Raw genomic sequence first — 19,007 nt, 5'->3', positions numbered from 1 at the left:
GAAGCCGGAGGACGAGATGAGGGAGCACTACCCAGAGTTATTTGGGGCAGCGGACATCGAGGACGAAGTCTGATTTAAGTGGGGGGAGAATTGTAACATTCGAGATTATGGGTATGTTTGTTTGTAACCCTTATGTAAAAGTTCTATCATTTGTAGCCCCTAGCTAGTACGGGGGCGTACTCTATGAGTACGCTTAGTGTACTAGCTCATCGATGGATCACGGACTCACCCACGTACGCAGGGTGTACGTGGGAGTACACATGTTGTACGTAATGCATGGGAAATCCCTAATTTTTAGGGTTTGAGCCCTATTTAAACAACTTAAGACACCCTTGGACCTTCTATTGAACAACCTCCATCTCTTTATACCCTGAGATCAAAATTCTAATTGTCATTTGTGAGAGTTGAGCTTAAAAGTGAGTTTTGGTGGTGTTTTTAGTGAAGTAGAAGAAGAAGAAGAACACTTGGAGGTTGCTTGGGAGTGGCTTGAGCCTGTAGATCTAGAGTTACCTTCATCTTACCAAGCCATTTGAGGTAAAAAGCTCTCATCTTGATGGTTCTTCATGATAGATCCAACTTAGGGTGTTATTTGTGCATTTTTGGGTCTTTTAAGACATATTTGAGATTATGGTCTACTCCAGAAGCCAAGGATGTTAGATCTTAACAGCTTTGGGGTCCCTTGTCCATAAAAATGCAACCTTTATGAGATATATTGGTCCATGAATGTGTTAGGATCCTTAATATGGTTCTTTGTGAGTTTTAGGTCTTATTAACTCATGCATGGGAGAAAAGTTGCGAACTTTACGTGTTAAGTCACCATTTAGGATCATATCTGAGAGTTTGGCTTGATGGCTTAACCGATTAAGTGCTTAATGGGTTGGATTGGTTGTCTGCGGAATACGCAGGGTATACTCAGCTCATATATTGTGTGTACTAGCCTCGGAAGGAGTACGCTAAGCGTAAGTCTGATTACACCCAGCGTACTCAACAGTTTGACCATCGGTTGATTTGACGAGTTTAGGCCATATTTTGGACTTTTAGGGTTTGGGCCATGTTGGATCATTAGAATTCTGACTTTAGGCAATGGATAGACTATGGGCTTCCTTGGAATTAGGTCAATGATGGTTTTTGGGCCTAATTAAGAAGTTGGGCTATATTGGGCCTTGGGATGTGATTTAGGAATTTGGGCCTTTTGAGCAAATGGGTTGGGTCATGGTTTTGGGTCAAGTAAGAAAAGTGTAAAATAGTATTTTACCCTAGATGTTGGACAAGTAATTTAGATTCTTGATTATGGGTTGAGATCCAATTATTAATTGGATATTATTTGATGGTGTTAGCGTGGGGATTTTCCGGATCAGCAGCCCGAGATTTTATTTGAGAGATTCAACATCTTGAGGTAAGTTTCCTTACTGTGTTTAGCGGGTCGAAGGAACCAATGCCGACCCAAAGTTTATTATGATTAGGATGCTAGTTGTGTGTGTGACTATGCATGTATGTTTTCTGATATGTTTATAGAGCGGGGCCTGATGATTATATTCTATGATATTTGTCTTTTTGATTTGTGCATGTGTTTATGTGTTTGTCTGTATACCAGGCGGAGCCTGATGACTGACAAATTTGTTTTGAGCGAGGCTCAATGTCGGGCATGGCCCGATGACGGGCGGGGCCTATTATATGTTTGATATGTATGGTATGTCATATTTTAGGGAACTCACTAAGCTTTCTGCTTACGGTTTTCAGTTTTTGTTTCAGGTACTTCTGGTTCGAAGGGGAAGAGCTCGGGATGACTGCATTGCACACACCACATTGTATCGCACTTCACATGACTAGGATGTTTTTGGATGTTTTTTATATACTATAATTTCACTATGGTTTTATGATATTGTTATTAATAATGGTTTTATTAATATAAAAATCGAAATTTTTGGTCTTAAGTTTTGGGACGTTACAATTATATCATGCAATTCCAGAAGATCCCTAGCTTACAAACTAGCATGCAGTTCTAACATATCACTAATATACACATAACAAGTGTGGGTATCTTGGGGACTAGCTTTTACTTGAGCTCTTGTTGATTGTACACATCGCATCCTGTCCTTTAGTTATTTAGAAATTATTTTTTTGAAAAATCCTTTTGCGGATTCATAGTTTGGGTCTGGAATCACACAAGTGTTCATCCAAATCTCTCAAACCAGGGCTCTGATACCAACTTATAACATCCAAAAAACCACAGTAAAATTTTTCATTTTTAAAAGACATTTTCATAAAATCTGTTGAAATATCAAACATTATTTCCAAGGTAAAACCATAAAATCAGAGTATCAATATCATTTCTCAAAAACATAAATCACCGAGAGGATATGTACGATCACGCCTTTGTCTTGCCCCGATCATCTGAGGTACCAGAATACATTTAAATCCATAACTATAAGCCAAAGCTTAGTGAGTTCCCACAAAATACCCCACACAACAATACACATACAATGCATGCACTCATGAGCCTACAATCTGCCTAGACCGCCTCGCAAGGCTACAGTATGCTTGGACCACTCTACCGAGCCTATAGTTTATTGGCCACCTTGCAAGGCCTACAGTAGTTGGATCGCTCCCCTAGGCCTACAGTCTGACTGGACCGCCTTGTAAGGCCTATAGTACACTGGACCAGCCGGGTGTCTTGGCTTACAACACAAAGCAGGACCGCCTCAACCCAACCAACCACAATATGTCGATATATGAACATAAACAAACAAATAGTCAATAGCCAAAAATACAAGTAATCATATAGATCTACTAATATAATAGATCACTACAACATACCACCATTCTACGCACAAGGATACATACTGTAGTATAAAGTATAGTGAGAAAACTCACCTTGCAGTCTAGCAGATAACAACACAGCTCTCGCAAATCAAAAAACTAGTACTACAGGCCAGCTATACAACAACCAGGGACCAATCCTTGAACTACAACCCCAACCCCTAAAATTGACCTAAATTCAAACTTGGTCAAAGTCAAAGTCAATGGTCAAAAACTCTCCTAATCGGCCGCCATGTCGTGACTGAGCTTCTAACACGTCGTTGTGGCTCCGAGACAAAACAATCATGGAGACTGCTCTTTTCTCACGTTGTGAAGGCCAACCCTTCACGTCCTGAGAACTACTCTGGCCTTCTTAATGCATTAATCTCTTAATCACTAAGGCTACTCAACCATACTATTAAGAGGGATTCCCTACTCCTAATGGATTACAAAAATCAGTGCTTTGTGGACATGCATGTCCAATGCATGTCTCTTCCAACCTAGGTCAAAATCTAGACGAAATTAACTCAAACTTGTGCATGAGACCAAATACACCATATAACTCTAGATCTGGAATATATAACTTCAAAGGGACCCCAAGGATCTGTAAAGTTGCCAACTTTATGGAACCTAACCATTCAAACTCTCACAATCATGGAGAAAAGGGACCAGAAGCCTAGATCTAGAAGCAGTAAATATAAAGCTTGGATCTTGAGGAATTACAAAAGTCTATAATATGAGCAAGGATAAGGTGAGGAGGTTTGCTTGCTAGATCAAGGCACCAAGAGCTTCATCTTCTTCTTCAAAACACCAAAATACCTTAAATGAAAAAAATAGAGGCAAAGGTATCCTTCAGGGTGAAAAGGAAGTGATGTGTGTTGAGGGTGTGCAAACCCTAGCTCTCACTTCCCTTAAATAGGGGACAAACCCCATAATTAGGGTTTTGCATGAAGGAGGCTGTCAGGTCGTGACCGATACGTTGTCATGTCATGACACCCAAATGATATGCGTATTTTCCTCGGGCACCACTATGTCGCGACACCCTCATGCTTACGTCATGGCCAACAAAATTCCATCCTAGAGCTAGAAAAACATATCAACAAAAGAAGTATATACCTAGAAACTTGGTGTTACATGTAAGCCTAAATCTTAGTGAGCAATCACAACACTTAATCAATATATAAGTGATATGCATTCTGAAACTTACATATAACTGAACACATATAACTGTACAAACGTAACTAAACACATAAAACTATAATAATGCTAACATAACTGACCATAATCACTAGATTCCCTTTGAGCGGTCCATCTCTAGTGACCTGGTATTAACCACTTCCCTCCGAGAGGTCTATCATGGTCTTGATTCTACTAGATCCACACTCATAGATCTATCTCGAGTCTGGATGACACAGAACATATGATCCACATAATAATTAAGTTTGTGAGAACTCACTTAGGTGACGGACAAGCTAATCCACTCAACAAGCTAGGTGGAACTGACACTGCCTCGAACTGCTACACAACACTTAACCCTCATTTAGAAATTAAGGCACATTACTTAACTTTTTCCACTAAACTAGTATTTCCTCTCATAGTCCTTATCTTGATGAAAAAAGACCATTTTGTCCTTACTTAAAGCCATGAGATACACTTTCACTAACATTTGAACAAAAGTCAAACTGGTCAAAAAGTCAACGGTCTACGGTCCACCACACCATGGCACACCCTTAATCGTGTCGTGGTTCGGTCCAAACAATACTGCCGCAACTCAAATGACCACCGCACTATGGTCAGTCGATGACCGCGCCATGGCAGATCTGGAAGGTTAATACTACCATAAAGCACTTAATTCGTTGAGTCTGAGTCCCATACGTTCCAGAATACATTAATACTATCTCATTATTAATAAATCTCGAAACTTTATGGAAATAGATGTCTAATGCATCTCTCACACCATTTTAGGTAAAAATGGTTGAAATAAGGTCATAACTCCAAGCATGGCACCAATTGGAGATTAAAGACCAAATCCATAGTACAAAACACTCTTGGGGCCTTAAGGAACAACAAAGTTGCAACCTTTATCATGGATTTCTCCAAAACTCCATTCAAAATCCATAAACATGACTAGAATAAGCATAAAACTTAAGATCTAAGAAGTAATTAGCATAAAGATTGAATCTTGACAACTTATAATGGTTCAATAGGAGCTAACACTGAAAAATCCCATCACAATACACTTCACAAGCTCCAAGAGAGTTGGATCTTCCTTCTAAAGCTTCAAAAATACCAAGAACTAAAGGGAAGTGGAGAGGAAATTCTTAGCGAGGATATGGTTCCAATTAAGGAGGGGGAGGCTGGACAAATGAGCAACCTAATCCCCACATTCGTTAAATAGAGCCCAAGGCCCGAAGCATAGGGTAAAAGGGTTGTGGCGACGACCATGTCGTGATACATAGGGGTACCACACCATGATCACTAGGTGTGCCACTCTTCATTTAATGATATGGTCGCACCGCGAGCACCAAACCACCGCACCACGGTTGAATGTTTTTCCCCAAAACTTAAGCTGATCAACCCAGAAAATGGGTGTTACATCTGAACACTGAATCATATGTTACCTATCCTGGTTTTAGTAATAGCATTATATCATTAATATTAGTAACTATGATAGTACAATACCAACTACATTTAATAACATTACAAATTTTATTCAACAACAATACGGACTACATTACATCAGGTGAAGAAAATACATTAGTCATAATGATTTCAGTTATTACAAATAATGTCCACATTCATAATAGTTTGTTATACTATTATTAATAATAGCACAATCCTTTTGGTTTATATGCAAGGACATGAAACCTCCTCTTTAACAGCTGCAAACACATCTTTAAAATTCAGGGTCAATTTAAAAAGAACAAATAAAACCCATTTATAGAAAAATGGTCAAAATTGACATACCAAGGAATTAGAGAAGACTTTAAACTTTTTTCAAGGTGTTATTTTGTCTTGGAAGTTCCAATTCTAGTTGGGAGAAAACAATCATAAAGAATCTCATTGTCTGCTAGTGATATAGATGAAACTGAAGCCGAAGACATCTTCTTTTTTGAGAAAACTAGTGCACCACCATTATTTGACCGAATCGTAAATTAGGATATTGATATAATTGAGGGAAGAGCCATATATGTGAACATCTTACTGTTGGGTTTTGATACGAAATAAAAGTTTGTTTTTCATAAAAACCAGTAACGGAAGACTTTAAAAATAACAAGTTTATTTTTAGTTCATAACAAAACCAACCCATCATGGATCCACTAATAGAGGGAATGAAATAAAAAAAACAATCATATGATGTTTTAGAGATAACCTTTGAAGCCTTTGAACCATTTTGTTTTGGGGTGTTGATGAAGATAACAAAAGATCAAAGTGTATGATCTTCTCTACAAGTATCCATCATCAATAGTAATGCACTTGGAATGCTAGTTCCTTATTGTATTCTTGAGAGTCTTAAACCTTTAAGTTCATAACTCAAATAAGCACTAAAGGAGACAACTAAAGAGGGCTTCTAATCACCAAACTAACTTCAAAAGAGAGAGAGGAAGAAGAGAAGAAGATCCCACGGTTCTAGAGAGAAAAGAGAAAAGAGAGGAAGAAGAAGAGCTTCACTCTTGCCAAAATGCAAGCCTCATGCATCTCTTATATAGCCCATGAAAAGTAAGGCCTAACAATTAAAATACTCTAAAGTAATGGCTAGCCTTTAGAAGCATGGGAGACAAAGCATGGAGACAAAAGCATGGACAACCTCCACGATTATATGTTTCGGCCATGCCTAATTAAAAAAGAAAATTTTTTATAAACTCCAAGTTTATCACATAAGAAATTGATCAAATCATCTATTTAAAAAACATGTGAGTTCTATTTCACAAATGGTTAGGTGACCTTTATTTCATAAGCAAATACAAAAACACCTTGACTATTTTTGACAACTCAAATTAATAAGGAGACCATAAAATCCATATAAACTGCACAAAAACCCCAAGTGAATTTTTAATGGATTGCATAGATTTGAAGTTTTGTAAATAAGGGTTTATATATATATATATATATATATATATATATATATATATATATATATATATATATATATATATATATATATATATATGTGTGTGTGTGTGTGTGTGTGTATGTGTGTGTGTTTGTGTGTTTTACAATTATAGTTTATAAAAACATGGTCTCATGAATATTGCATGCATCCATTAATTCATGTACCCTTTTGTAAAATTCATATCGCTTGTTATGAGGTTCTTTAGGTGCCAAATAAAATTGCATTTTATTTTCCATTAACCGCGATCAATTATAAACTAAAATCCGGTATTTTAAAGTTTAGTCGTAGATCGGTTTTAAGAACCGGTAATAGTCTTAATAAAACTATATTTTATACTTAAGACTTGGATTTTTGGATGAGTTATAAAATCACTATTTTAAATCTCCTTTTAACAATAAAAAACTTATGACTTCATGAATTTATAGAATAAACTCATTTTATTTTATAAACTCAATTTTATGCATCTTATGATAAAAGTCATATATTGATAAACCAAAACTTAGGTGATGACACTTATGTTTTAAATCTCATTTAGCATGCATTAAACATAATATCAACATGTTGCATTATGTTTAAAAACACCAATATCATATATTAAGTTTTGACGCAAAAAATAATCACTAGTTTTATTATTTGCCGTTATAACGCTATAAACCGATTTTAGTCTTTTTATAAAAACTCCTTATTTATTATAAAGACATAAAGTTTATATAATGTTTAAACATCTTTTAAGCCATTTCAAAAAATTTAAAGTTGGGTATTTATAAGTTTTACAATAAAACTATTTTCAACAAAAAAAAATTGAGTTTTAACTTAATATCCATTTATAAACATTTTATGTTATCTTTTAAATATTTTTTACTCAAACTCCAAGTGATATTATCTTATGAAAAAATGTTATTTGACATGTAAAAACCATTTTTATACATAAAACATACCATATATTTAACATAAAATAAACATCACAAGCATGCATTATAATATGTATAAACCAAACCATGTCTAGTAATAATTTTTGTGAGCCATCACAAGAATTATTAAGTATTTCCTAAAGGACTTAAGGGACGCTTCAAAAGGTCTTCCACTTGCCAAGTCAACTCTTGCTTGCAAACGGATTTCAAATCTTCATGTTGTGAAAGTTGCAACACTTAAACCATTAAGACTATAATTAAGCCTAAAACCAAAAGTGGAAGCTTGTGGTTGGGATTATGGTCTTAAATGGTTAAGTCATCTTGAAGGAGGTCATTTCTTTATCTTGTTACATTTAAAAGGAATACAACTAGTCTAACTAATTTATTACAACAAATCAACTAATGAAAAATTACCTATTTATCTATTACATCTTATGAATAAATAAATATCAACCAAAAACAACACAAAGGTCCAAATGGTTTGCTTATACACAACGACATTTCAAATATTACAACAAACAACACTTTGTTTTTTCTAAGACAACTTTTATATAACCAAAATGCATGAAAAATGATTATATATAAAAATAAACAATTTTAACCAAGAAGTTGCCAAAGAAGACAAATACGGATTTTTCTTAACCAAAAGAAATCCATGCTTGTTTTCCAAAAACCAAATATTATCAAACATAAAAAATCATTCTAACATATAAAAGATGGCTCTGATACCACTGTTTGGTTTTGATACGAAATAAAAGTTTGTTTTTCATAAAAACGGGCAATGGAAGACTTTAAAAATAACAAATTTATTTTAGTTCATAACAAAACCAAACCATCATGGATCCATTTATAGAAGTTAGAATGAAATAAAAAACAACAATAAGATTTTTTAGAGATAACCTTTAAAGCCTTTGAACTCACTTGGTTTTGGGGTGTTGATGAAGATAACAAAAGATCAAAGTGTATGATCTTCTCTACAAGTATCCACCGTCAATAGTAAGGCACTTGGAACGTTGGTTCCTTCTTGTATTCTTGAGAGTCTTAAACCTTTAAGTGCTTAACTCAAATAAGCACTAAAGGAGACAACTCAAGAGGGCTTCTAATTGACAAAGTAACTTCAAAAGAGAGAGAGAGGAAGAAGAGAAGAAGAACCCACGGTTCTAGAGAGAAAAGAGAGGAAGAAGAAGAGCTTCACTCTTGCCAAAATGCAAGCCTCATGCATCTCTTATATATCACATGAAGAGTAAGGTCTAACCATTAAAATACTCTAAAGTAATGGCTAGCCTTTAGAAACATAGGAGACAAAGCATGGAGACAAAAGCATGGACAACCTCCATGATTATATGTTTCGGCCATGCCTAATTAAAAAAGAAAGATTCTTTATTTTTTATAAACTCAAAGTTTATAAAATATAAACTTTATCTTTAGGTAAAAGACAAAAGAATCCAACTAGTCCAAAATATTGTGCATGACTTATTAATTCATACAATATGAAATAATAATTAGTAATACTCTTTATAATTAGTATTTTCATAAAATAATAATTATTCCCTAATAAAAATACCAAAATCGATATTATTTATTAATAATCACATTAATAATAAATATACAAAATGTGTCAACTTGATAAATGTGTGACCCTATAGGGTCATATGTTATTAGCAATATCACTCCATAATGATTCTTGGACATATAGATCCAACACTCACTAAATAATGTCCTACGTAGGATGTCACATGAGTAAAACCTAAAATCTCGATCATAATGATTGAATATGTACAAAAACAAAATCATTTATTTTGAAAAAAAAACATTAAGGACTAAATGTGTACAAACTGAGAACTTAACATGGAGTAGCCGGTCATAACTTAGAGAAGCCGGTCATAAAGACTGGATGTGTACAAAACAATAAGTTAAATGACTTATTAGTCAAGAAAAAACAATATATACTATGTAATATCCATAAAAATCATGCCAAATTTAAACTTTCAAAAATATTTCAAAACCAATGATTATTACAAAATTTGTTTTTAAAATAGTTCAGTGTCAGAGTATCCCAGAATCAAATCATAAACAATAGGAGGTGTACAATCATGCCTTCGCCTTCCCGCGATCATCAGAAGTACCTAAAACAATAATCGATAAATGTAAGCTCGAAGGCTTAGTGAGTTATCCCCAAAATACCAGCGCCATATAACATATAAACAACATGCATAATGAACCTTCAGCCTGACTGGACCACCTTGCAGGCCTTCAGTCTATCTGGACCGCTCTCCGAGCCTTCGGCACCTCTGGACCGCCTCGTAGGGCCTACAGCCTATCCGGACCGCTCGCCGGGCCTTCGGTCTGACTAACATGTCCTCCTGGGCTTGTAGTCTATCCGGACCGCCCTGGGTATGTTGGCCTTCAGCACAAAGTAGGACCGCCTCAACCCAACCCCCAATCAAACAAACATGTGCACATAAATATCATACGCTAGCATATATAACAGTCAAACTGATCTAACAGATCACCGATCATAGCAACATCCTATAACCAGGATACATACCTAACCGGTCACTAACATAGCATCAACCTACAAACCAGGATACCGACCTAACCAGGTCACTAAGCATATCACCATCCTAACTACCAGGATGTAAATCAATAAGCATACCATGCAATAACCTGGATACAAATCTGAAAAAGGGCCGACATTGGTGCCTTAGACCCTGTTGATATAGTGAGGAGAAGTCCCCTCACAAGTAGCTCGAAGTGATTAAATCAAACTCCATCACATGCAGCTCCAAGTCCAACACCTACATCCACTGATGATCCTCTTCCATAAATTCCCAAATTACCAAAATACCCCCAGAAGTCAAACTGGTCAACCCTTGGTCAAAGTCAAAGTCAATAGTCCATGTTGACCCAACTCGTCGAGTGTAGCTAGTAACTCGTCGAGTTCCTTAAGAACTCAGAAAGTCATAAAACCCTAACTGACTCGCCGAGTTTCCAACCAACTCGTCGAGTCCATGCGTGTCCAGATGTCGGGGAAAACCCTATCTGACTCGTCGAGTCCTCTTACTGACTCGCCGAGTTCATACAGAATCAAATACGGACAAGCTTCATCCAACTCACCGAGTCAGCTAAGCGAATCATCGAGTTCATGCAGTCCATTTCTTATACAGATGTTTTTAAGCCACCCCAAAGCTCCATATTGCAGATCCAACCTCCTAGGGCATGGTTTCCACGTAAAGTTGCAAACTTTACGTACATGCATGGTCCTAAATGCCAAAACTAGACTAAGGGGAAGGTTAACTCAAAGGGAAAGGCCCAAGCTTGCTAAATCTCATAACTTTATAGTTATAGGGACCAAGGGGAGTCCATATCTGAAGTTACAACTTCAGATCTTGCGCCAATACCCGAAATGACTCCCAAATATGCTAAGGATGGCCCTAAACCCAAACAAGAAGAGATCTACCTAAAGATAAGTCAAGGTAACGACTTGTTACCTTCAAAATGATGCCAAGATGAAGTAGAGTCAGATCCACAAGCTCCTCTTTGCTCCAAGCTTCTTATACTTCACACCTTCTTCACAAAATGCATCAAAGTTACTCTTTAAGCCTCACAATCACTAAAGAACAAGGTTAATAGCGATTAGGGTTTCTTCTGGCCGTCAAGGGGTGATAAGGGACTGGAGGAAATGACTTAAGGTCCTTTAAATAGGGTCCAAACCCTAAAAATTAGGGTTTCATCTCCCAGCTCCTACTCGTCGAGTCCAAGTCCTCCGACTCATCGAGTAGATCCAATAATCCATGCGGGCTAACCCGCCTCTACACGACGAGTTGGGGGCAACCAACTCATCGAGTAGGTCCATAAATACGTATATAATACTTTAAAACTTGTACCTGAGAGTCGGGGTGTTACATACTAAATGTGTACAACATGAGTACTATGTTACCGTCATAGATATTTTTTCCATTTTCTTAATAATAAAACTAGTTAATATAATAGTTTTTTTTTACCAAAAATCTTTTATTTTAGGAGTATCAAGTGTTGTCCTCTTTTCTTGAGAACAAATGTTAAAGTCCGGCCTGGGACATATGTGAAATTATATATATATATATATATATATATATATATATATATATATATATATATATATATATATATATATATATATATATATATATATGTGTGTGTGTGTGTGTGTGTGTGTGTGTGTGTTATTTTCATAATTTATTAGATATGCATACCCGACACTTGAGGGTATAATACTGGTTAGGAGTAGTTTATGAGTGGATTCAATTTGCCATTAAAAAATAGTTTTTCGTTTTAATAAAAGTATGTTTTATATTTTGATGCGGAAAAAATGAAGATAACAATAAGATTTGGTGCAAAAAAAAATAACATAGTTGGAGCTAAAAATAAGGATATTCGTGAAGGTCCGTAAAAAATACACGAGTATAAAAAGCATTTGATTAGAAAATTCAAATTATTTATTGGTGCGGTAGGAACCCAAACAAAATATATCGCATAAAAACACACATATTTAATGGTACAGTTATAAATTCGCACCAAAAATAATGTTTGGTAAAACTAGCTGAAAAGCTAGCTGTTAAATAAAAAATTAGCTGATAGCTGAAAAGCTAGCTGATAAAAAATAATGTTTGGTAAAACTAGCTGAAATATATAAAATTACATAAAAGGGCATTTAAGAGAATGTGTTTCTATGATTAATTAAGGGGTATATTTGGAAAATTTTAAAAAAGCTCCTAAAAAACTAGTCTAAGTAGCTTTTTAAAACATTAGCTTATAAGCTACTTTTTGGCTTGCCAAACACGACAACATAAAAAAACTCGAAAAATAAGCTAGCTGTGGCGCGCCAAACACAGCCTAAACAATCGTACCATTAAGCATAGGCCGGACCGTTAAACTAAAACGAATCATGAAGGAGAATCGCACCGTTAAACAATTTCCAATATTTGATTTCCATTTTCCAGGGTATATATTAGACATAATTTTCATGAATATGTTATAATTTTATTTTTTGAACGACACGAAAATCCATTAAAAGAGAAAAGTCAATCAAGAAGATGGAGAGGTACAAACAATTTTAGATGCATATATAAGAACACCCATCGTATTATTAAATACATTTTGTATTAGTGAGAAATTCAATTTAAAGAAAAAAGAAAGTCATTACTGAAAGTTGTCTAAATATGGATGTGAATTAATGATCAACAGATCGAAATATCGGAAAACTGCAATAAAGTTTCTACATATTGGCCTCATAATCGATTTAGTCTATATATATATTTTTTATTCAATTAAGTCCAAAATACCGGTAATCGTATTCAATTTAACCCTTTGACCCGGTCAACAGGTCATCCAACTTTTAAAAATTACATTTTTAGCCCAAATTTCAAAATTTATTACAAATTTGGTCCAAAATTTACACTTTTGGCCCAGATTTTAAATTTTGTTACAAATTTGGTCCAAACTTTACCCTTTTTACCCAAATTTTAGAATTATTATGAATTCATCCTAACTTTAGTTTTTTTACAACTTTTTTTTCTCAAAGAATTGTTTCTAATATGTTTTTTCTTTATAAAATAATATTTATACAAAAAAATGTATTTTCACATAAAAATCTTATATTTTCTATATAAAAACTTTTTTTTTAATTTTTTTTGTATATGAAATATCTAGTTATAAAAATAGGCATTTATTAAGTATATAAATATATACAAATCCGTTTTTATAAAAAAATATATATACAAAAACGTATTTTACAAAAAAAATGTATACAAACACCTATTTTAGCTATATATTTTTTTAACGAGAAGGGTGACACGGGACTTGTGGGAGAACATCATGTCTTTTTGCTATTGCCGAATTAGCTATTAGCATCTCAAACAATTTTTAATTGGCATATCATTTATAAGAAACATTTTTTTGGATAGACTAAAGTGAAAGAAAGTTATAACTAACAAAATACACTGGAAATGATATGTTAATCAAATCACAATTTGCAAAATGGAAGCTAAATTATCAAGAAAAGCAACGTAATCTATAGTTCTATTATACTACCATAAAAATAGAAATGTTGCATCATCTTTGATAACTTTTTCTTACTATTTATCGTGTGTGGATGTTAAAAATAACATAAAATCTTAATCAAACAACACACAAAAGTATCACCGATGGATCTGCAGATATATATACTTTTGCCAGATTCGTGATTCTTACTAAAGAAAACCTTAAAACATAAGGACTTAACAAGACATACATATACAATGATCAAGTCAAATCCATAATTGGAGGTAATCGCCGCCCTTAACCATTTAAACACTCAGTTATTGGGTTAACTGGGAAATTAATCTCAAAAGCCATAAGCAAAAAGGACAAAGTACTAAAACATAGTCCACATCATTCCAACCATGAAGAAAATCAAGTTTTAGAATGTGGGCACACACAAATGAGTAAAGAAAAAAATAAAATTGATGGGTGCAAGAGCTAACAATGCACTTCTATTTTCATTTTCTTATTCATGCACTTTACATTGAGAATCCATCTATTACTTTCATTGTGATTTCACCTTGTCATTTGGTTATTACCACAGTATACTTTAGACAACAATATAGGAAATACCCAAATTACCCTCCATAGGTTGTGCTTAGCACGCCCCCAAACATACATAGTATATATATATATATATATATATATATATATATATATATATATATATATATATATATATATATATATATATATATAAAGGTGATAGGTGTTTGTATATATTTTTTTTGTAAAATACGTTTTTGTATATATTTTTTTTTATAAAAAAGGGTTTGTATATATTTATATACTTAATAAATACATATTTTTATAACTAGATATTTCATATACAAAAAACTTTTTATATAGAAAATATAAGATTTTTATGTGAAAATACGTTTTTTTTTTTGTATAAATATGATTTTATAAAGAAAAAACATATTAGAAACAATTTTTTGAGAAAAAAAGTTGTAAAAAAACTAAAGTTAGGATGAATTCATAATAAAATTCTAAAATTTGGGCAAAAAGGGTAAAGTTTGGACCAAATTTGTAACAAAATTTAAAATATGGGCCAAAAGTGTAAATTTTGGACCAAATTTGTAATAAATTTTAAAATCTTGGATAAAAATGTAATTTTTTAAAGTTGGATGAGCTGTTGATCAGGTGAAAGGGTTAAATTGAAAGCGATTACCGGTATTTGAGACTTAATTGAATAAAAAATATATATAATGACTAAATCGATTATGAAGTCAATATGTAGGGACTTTATTGCTGTTTTCCCGATGAAATATCGATCTCATAGATTACTGATGAAGCTTAAAGTTGTTTGTGATGATCGATTGCTGAAATCTTCATAAAAATATTGTGAGTATTACAGTTAACAGATAGATCATCTCAGTCAAAGATTGAACGTTTAAATCTCATTTGAGAAGAAAAATATAGATTGAAACTAAACTAATAGATGTCTGTAAACTCTTTTAAGAAAATAAAATAAATAAATAAATATATACAATTATTATTATTATTGTATTACTATTACCCTTCACATTCCTCTCATGCACCACTACCCCACCGACTCACCCACCCACCCCCACAATCCCGTCACCTCTCTCTCCATTTATACACCTTCACATCACTCTTTCTCATTACTCTCTCTCTCTCTCTCTCTCTCTCTCTCTCTCTCTCGTTTAATGGGTTATTTAGTCTTTTTATCACTTGTCTTCATACTCACTGAAGCATCGGTGAGCAATGCTGGCTATTGGCCACCTTCACCTGGGTTCTACCCAAGTTCAAAGTTCAGGTCCATGACTTTTAACCAAGGCTTCAGAAACCTCTGGGGTCCTAACCACCAGAGCGTTCACAACAATGCGCTTGACATCTGGCTCGACCGTACATCAGGTACCTTTCTCTCAAACGATAACTTTAAAGTTTAAACCCCTTTTTCAAAAATGCTCCAAAGCTTCCAACATTAACAACTTACATGAAAGAAGTGAAGTTTACGTGGATCTTGAACATTTTCTTGATTACAGGAAGCGGGTTCAAGTCGGTAAAACCTTTCCGATCCGGGTATTTTGGAGCATCCATCAAACTTCAACCCGGTTACACGGCAGGAGTCATAACAGCATTCTATGTGAGCATTAAGCAATGTGTCAATGATTGACATTAATTAGTACAAGCTTTCAAGCTCAAAGTACCACACTTTGTTCCATGAACGTACCTAACGTCCTTTCCGCCAATAATTTCAACTTATCGACAATATGTCACATCCTCGACTTTTTCCCTTAATCTAAATCTACCCAAATATCAAATAGATTCGATTAATACAGCCTACATCAAATATAACTGATAAAAAAAAGTACGATTCAAAGGACTGTGTGGTATATCTTTAAATATGGATAAGAAATCGTATTGCATGGTTGAAATAAGTAAAAATCATGTTTGGAAATGTGTCCTTAGGGTTTGTAGATTCTATACGTACTAAATAGATAATGCGTTTGGATTTTTATTGAAAATATTTTTTAATTTACAATGTGACTCAAGAGAAAATAACATTTCTTTGTGCACCTTGCGGAATATTTTGTAAAACAAATAGATTATTATGTTTATTTAAAGTAGAAATGTTCTATGCTTTCAGCAAATCTTTTAGATAGTGCTTTTACTAAAGAAACGTTAGATTTTTATTTTCTTAGCAAGTAAATAAAATATATTATATTTTTTACGTAAATTTGTTTATTATTACACCATGATGTTACAAAGTAGACACTTAATTATCATTATCGTTATGAAGTTTTGAATATGCATTATGGCGAGGGAGCCACTCAAAATAGTACGTGTCTAATGTCTTTAAGTACAATATTGATTCATCTTCTTGATTAGATTCTCCTTCAATCAATGCATTGTTTTTTAATATTATATAACGGTTCATTCAAATATTTTTTGCCCATTATTAACTAAACATTACGGAAAAAAAGAATTTATTGATTATAAATTACAATTGTCTATATCAATAGACATTTTAGGCACCCAATGAATTATCACAATAAACACAAGAATTTTTATTTTTATGTGATCTAAGTATTAAAAAATAACATTTTAAGTTTTAATATTAAACTCATTGCAAGATGTTAATAATATCATTTTGGTTTTATTAAATATAAGTTTTCTAAATTTTATTACAGCTTTCCAACAATGAAGCGCACCCAGGGTTTCATGATGAGGTTGACATAGAATTTCTTGGAACAACATTTGGAAAGCCATACACCTTACAAACAAATGTGTATATCCGGGGAAGTGGAGATGGAAAGATTATTGGGAGAGAAATGAAGTTTCATTTATGGTTTGACCCCACCAAAAATTTTCATCACTATGCTATCTTGTGGAGCCCAAACGATTTAATGTAAGGTTTTTTATATTGTATTTATTATGAAAATCTATTACTTATTATTTTTAAATTGAATAAAGTATACGACAAATCAAATGATACATTTGAAAAAGAAAAACCTATATATTGTTTTTAACTAGTGGGTTTGAGTTGATTTTCTTACAAGTTGTAAAACATTCTATTGAGAGTTGTTGATAAAAAAAAATCCGTACTTGTTTGTCTTTGGATCTTGTTTCATTATTCAAAAAGGATAGATTTAAAAAAAAAAAAAAAAAAAAAAAACAGTAGTGTAAAAAGTTACCTATGTCATTGACAAGAATGCTGTTTAACCTTCAAGGAGCATCCTATGATTTTGTTCTAATTAAATCTAATTCTTTCTATACATTTTTCTAGATTTTTTGTGGATGATGTGCCTATAAGAAGGTATCCAAGGAAAAGCAGTGCAACGTTTCCATTAAGGCCAATGTGGTTATATGGCTCCATATGGGATGCTTCTTCATGGGCTACTGAAGATGGTAAATACAAAGCTGATTACAGATATCAACCGTTTGTCGGAAGGTTCACCAATTTCAAGGCAACAGGTTGCTCAGCCTACTCAGCACCACGATGCCACCCTGTTACCGCCTCTCCGGGGCGGTCTGGTGGCCTTAGCCGGAGACAACACATGGTCATGAAATGGGTCCACAGCCACTACCTGGTTTATAACTATTGTTGGGACAACAAAAGGGACCATTCATTGACACCTGAATGCTGGAAATAGGAGATTAATTGGGGCATTTACCCTATTCAACTTAAGGTCACATGGTCTTTTGTGGCTTTGAAGTTAAGGGTACTTTTTTACTTGCTCCTTTTTTTTCTATAGGGTGTGTTGAGATGGGGCCACAAAAAGGTGGTTCAACATCCAAATCCCTCTAGAAGAGCAAAGAAATTTTTATTTTGTATTCGTGTGTAATATTTCTATTCGCCATATTCACAACACTTGTCAAGTTTAATATTAAACTTACTGTATGAGTGATTATATATTATCTGTTTTATAACCATATTGATTTTATTAATGAAAACTCTGATAAGTTGATAATAACATGAATGATTTATATCTTGTACGATGATAAAATGTCACATGGACTGTGATTTAGTTGTCATTTCACTATCAATTTCGAATAAAGAAGATGAAAAGAGAACAACTTGATGTAAATAATATCAATGCATTGAATCGTTATCGATAATTATTTATATTAGTTTATTTGATTCAAACTTAATGTAAGTGATTAATGTTTATCTAACAAATTTTATCATAATTATTAATAACTTTTAATCCAACTTTAAATATTTGTCTCTAGGTTTGTTTTTATCGGTCAAAATCCGAGCATAAACATTGGTCCATGACCCCACGAGCCAATTAAATTGTTGGAAAAAGAGAATTCTTACACACCTCCAAACCTATGCATACATACAAATTAAAGTGTTTATTTTATTTCATACGTTATTTAAATTTGTTTTATTTAACATTCATGTCAAAAAAAAATGATTTTAGTTTTATAAAAGAATTGCAAACATATTTAACGATTTGGGACATATTTGCTGTATTTAAATATATATCGTGTTGCTCACTTTGCACCTTATATCTAGTTTTCCTATGGGATAATGACTTACAAGGTTAATATTTTTCGATTTGTACACATTTGGTCACTGAGTTTTTTTTTTTGTCCACATTTACCCCTTCAACTTGTTAAACTGTACACATTTAGTACTTATGACCGGT

At 33.6% G+C, this 19,007-nt stretch overlaps 1 protein-coding gene across 1 annotated transcript; it reads left to right on the top strand.

The window, feature by feature from the left end:
* The first annotated feature begins 15,518 nt into the window (after window positions 1-15,518).
* On the top strand, window positions 15,519-18,282 carry XTH32 (xyloglucan endotransglucosylase/hydrolase 32). Its single transcript, XM_079054233.1, has 4 exons — window positions 15,519-15,762; window positions 15,894-15,994; window positions 17,043-17,260; window positions 17,639-18,282. Exons 1-4 carry the CDS (start codon window positions 15,555-15,557, stop codon window positions 18,003-18,005), a joined length of 894 nt encoding a protein of 297 aa, XP_078910359.1. The 5' UTR covers window positions 15,519-15,554; the 3' UTR covers window positions 18,006-18,282.
* The last annotated feature ends 725 nt before the right edge of the window (window positions 18,283-19,007 follow it).

This window comes from Lactuca virosa, chromosome 6 (assembly GCF_052849685.1).
Source record: "Lactuca virosa cultivar CGN04683 chromosome 6, Lactuca_virosa_CGN04683_v6, whole genome shotgun sequence".
Taxonomy (NCBI): Eukaryota; Viridiplantae; Streptophyta; class Magnoliopsida; order Asterales; family Asteraceae; genus Lactuca; species Lactuca virosa.
Note: the sequence above shows the minus strand (reverse complement) of the source record. Positions and strands in the feature narration are given on the sequence as shown.

Coding starts and splice junctions, on each gene's coding strand:
- XTH32 (XM_079054233.1), top strand. CDS start 15,555: ATGGGTTATTTAGTCTTTTTATCACTTGTCTTCATACTCACTGAAGCA. Junction 15,995..17,042: donor GAGTCATAACAGCATTCTAT/GTGAGCATTAAG, acceptor ATTTTATTACAG/CTTTCCAACAATGAAGCGCA. Junction 17,261..17,638: donor TGGAGCCCAAACGATTTAAT/GTAAGGTTTTTT, acceptor ACATTTTTCTAG/ATTTTTTGTGGATGATGTGC.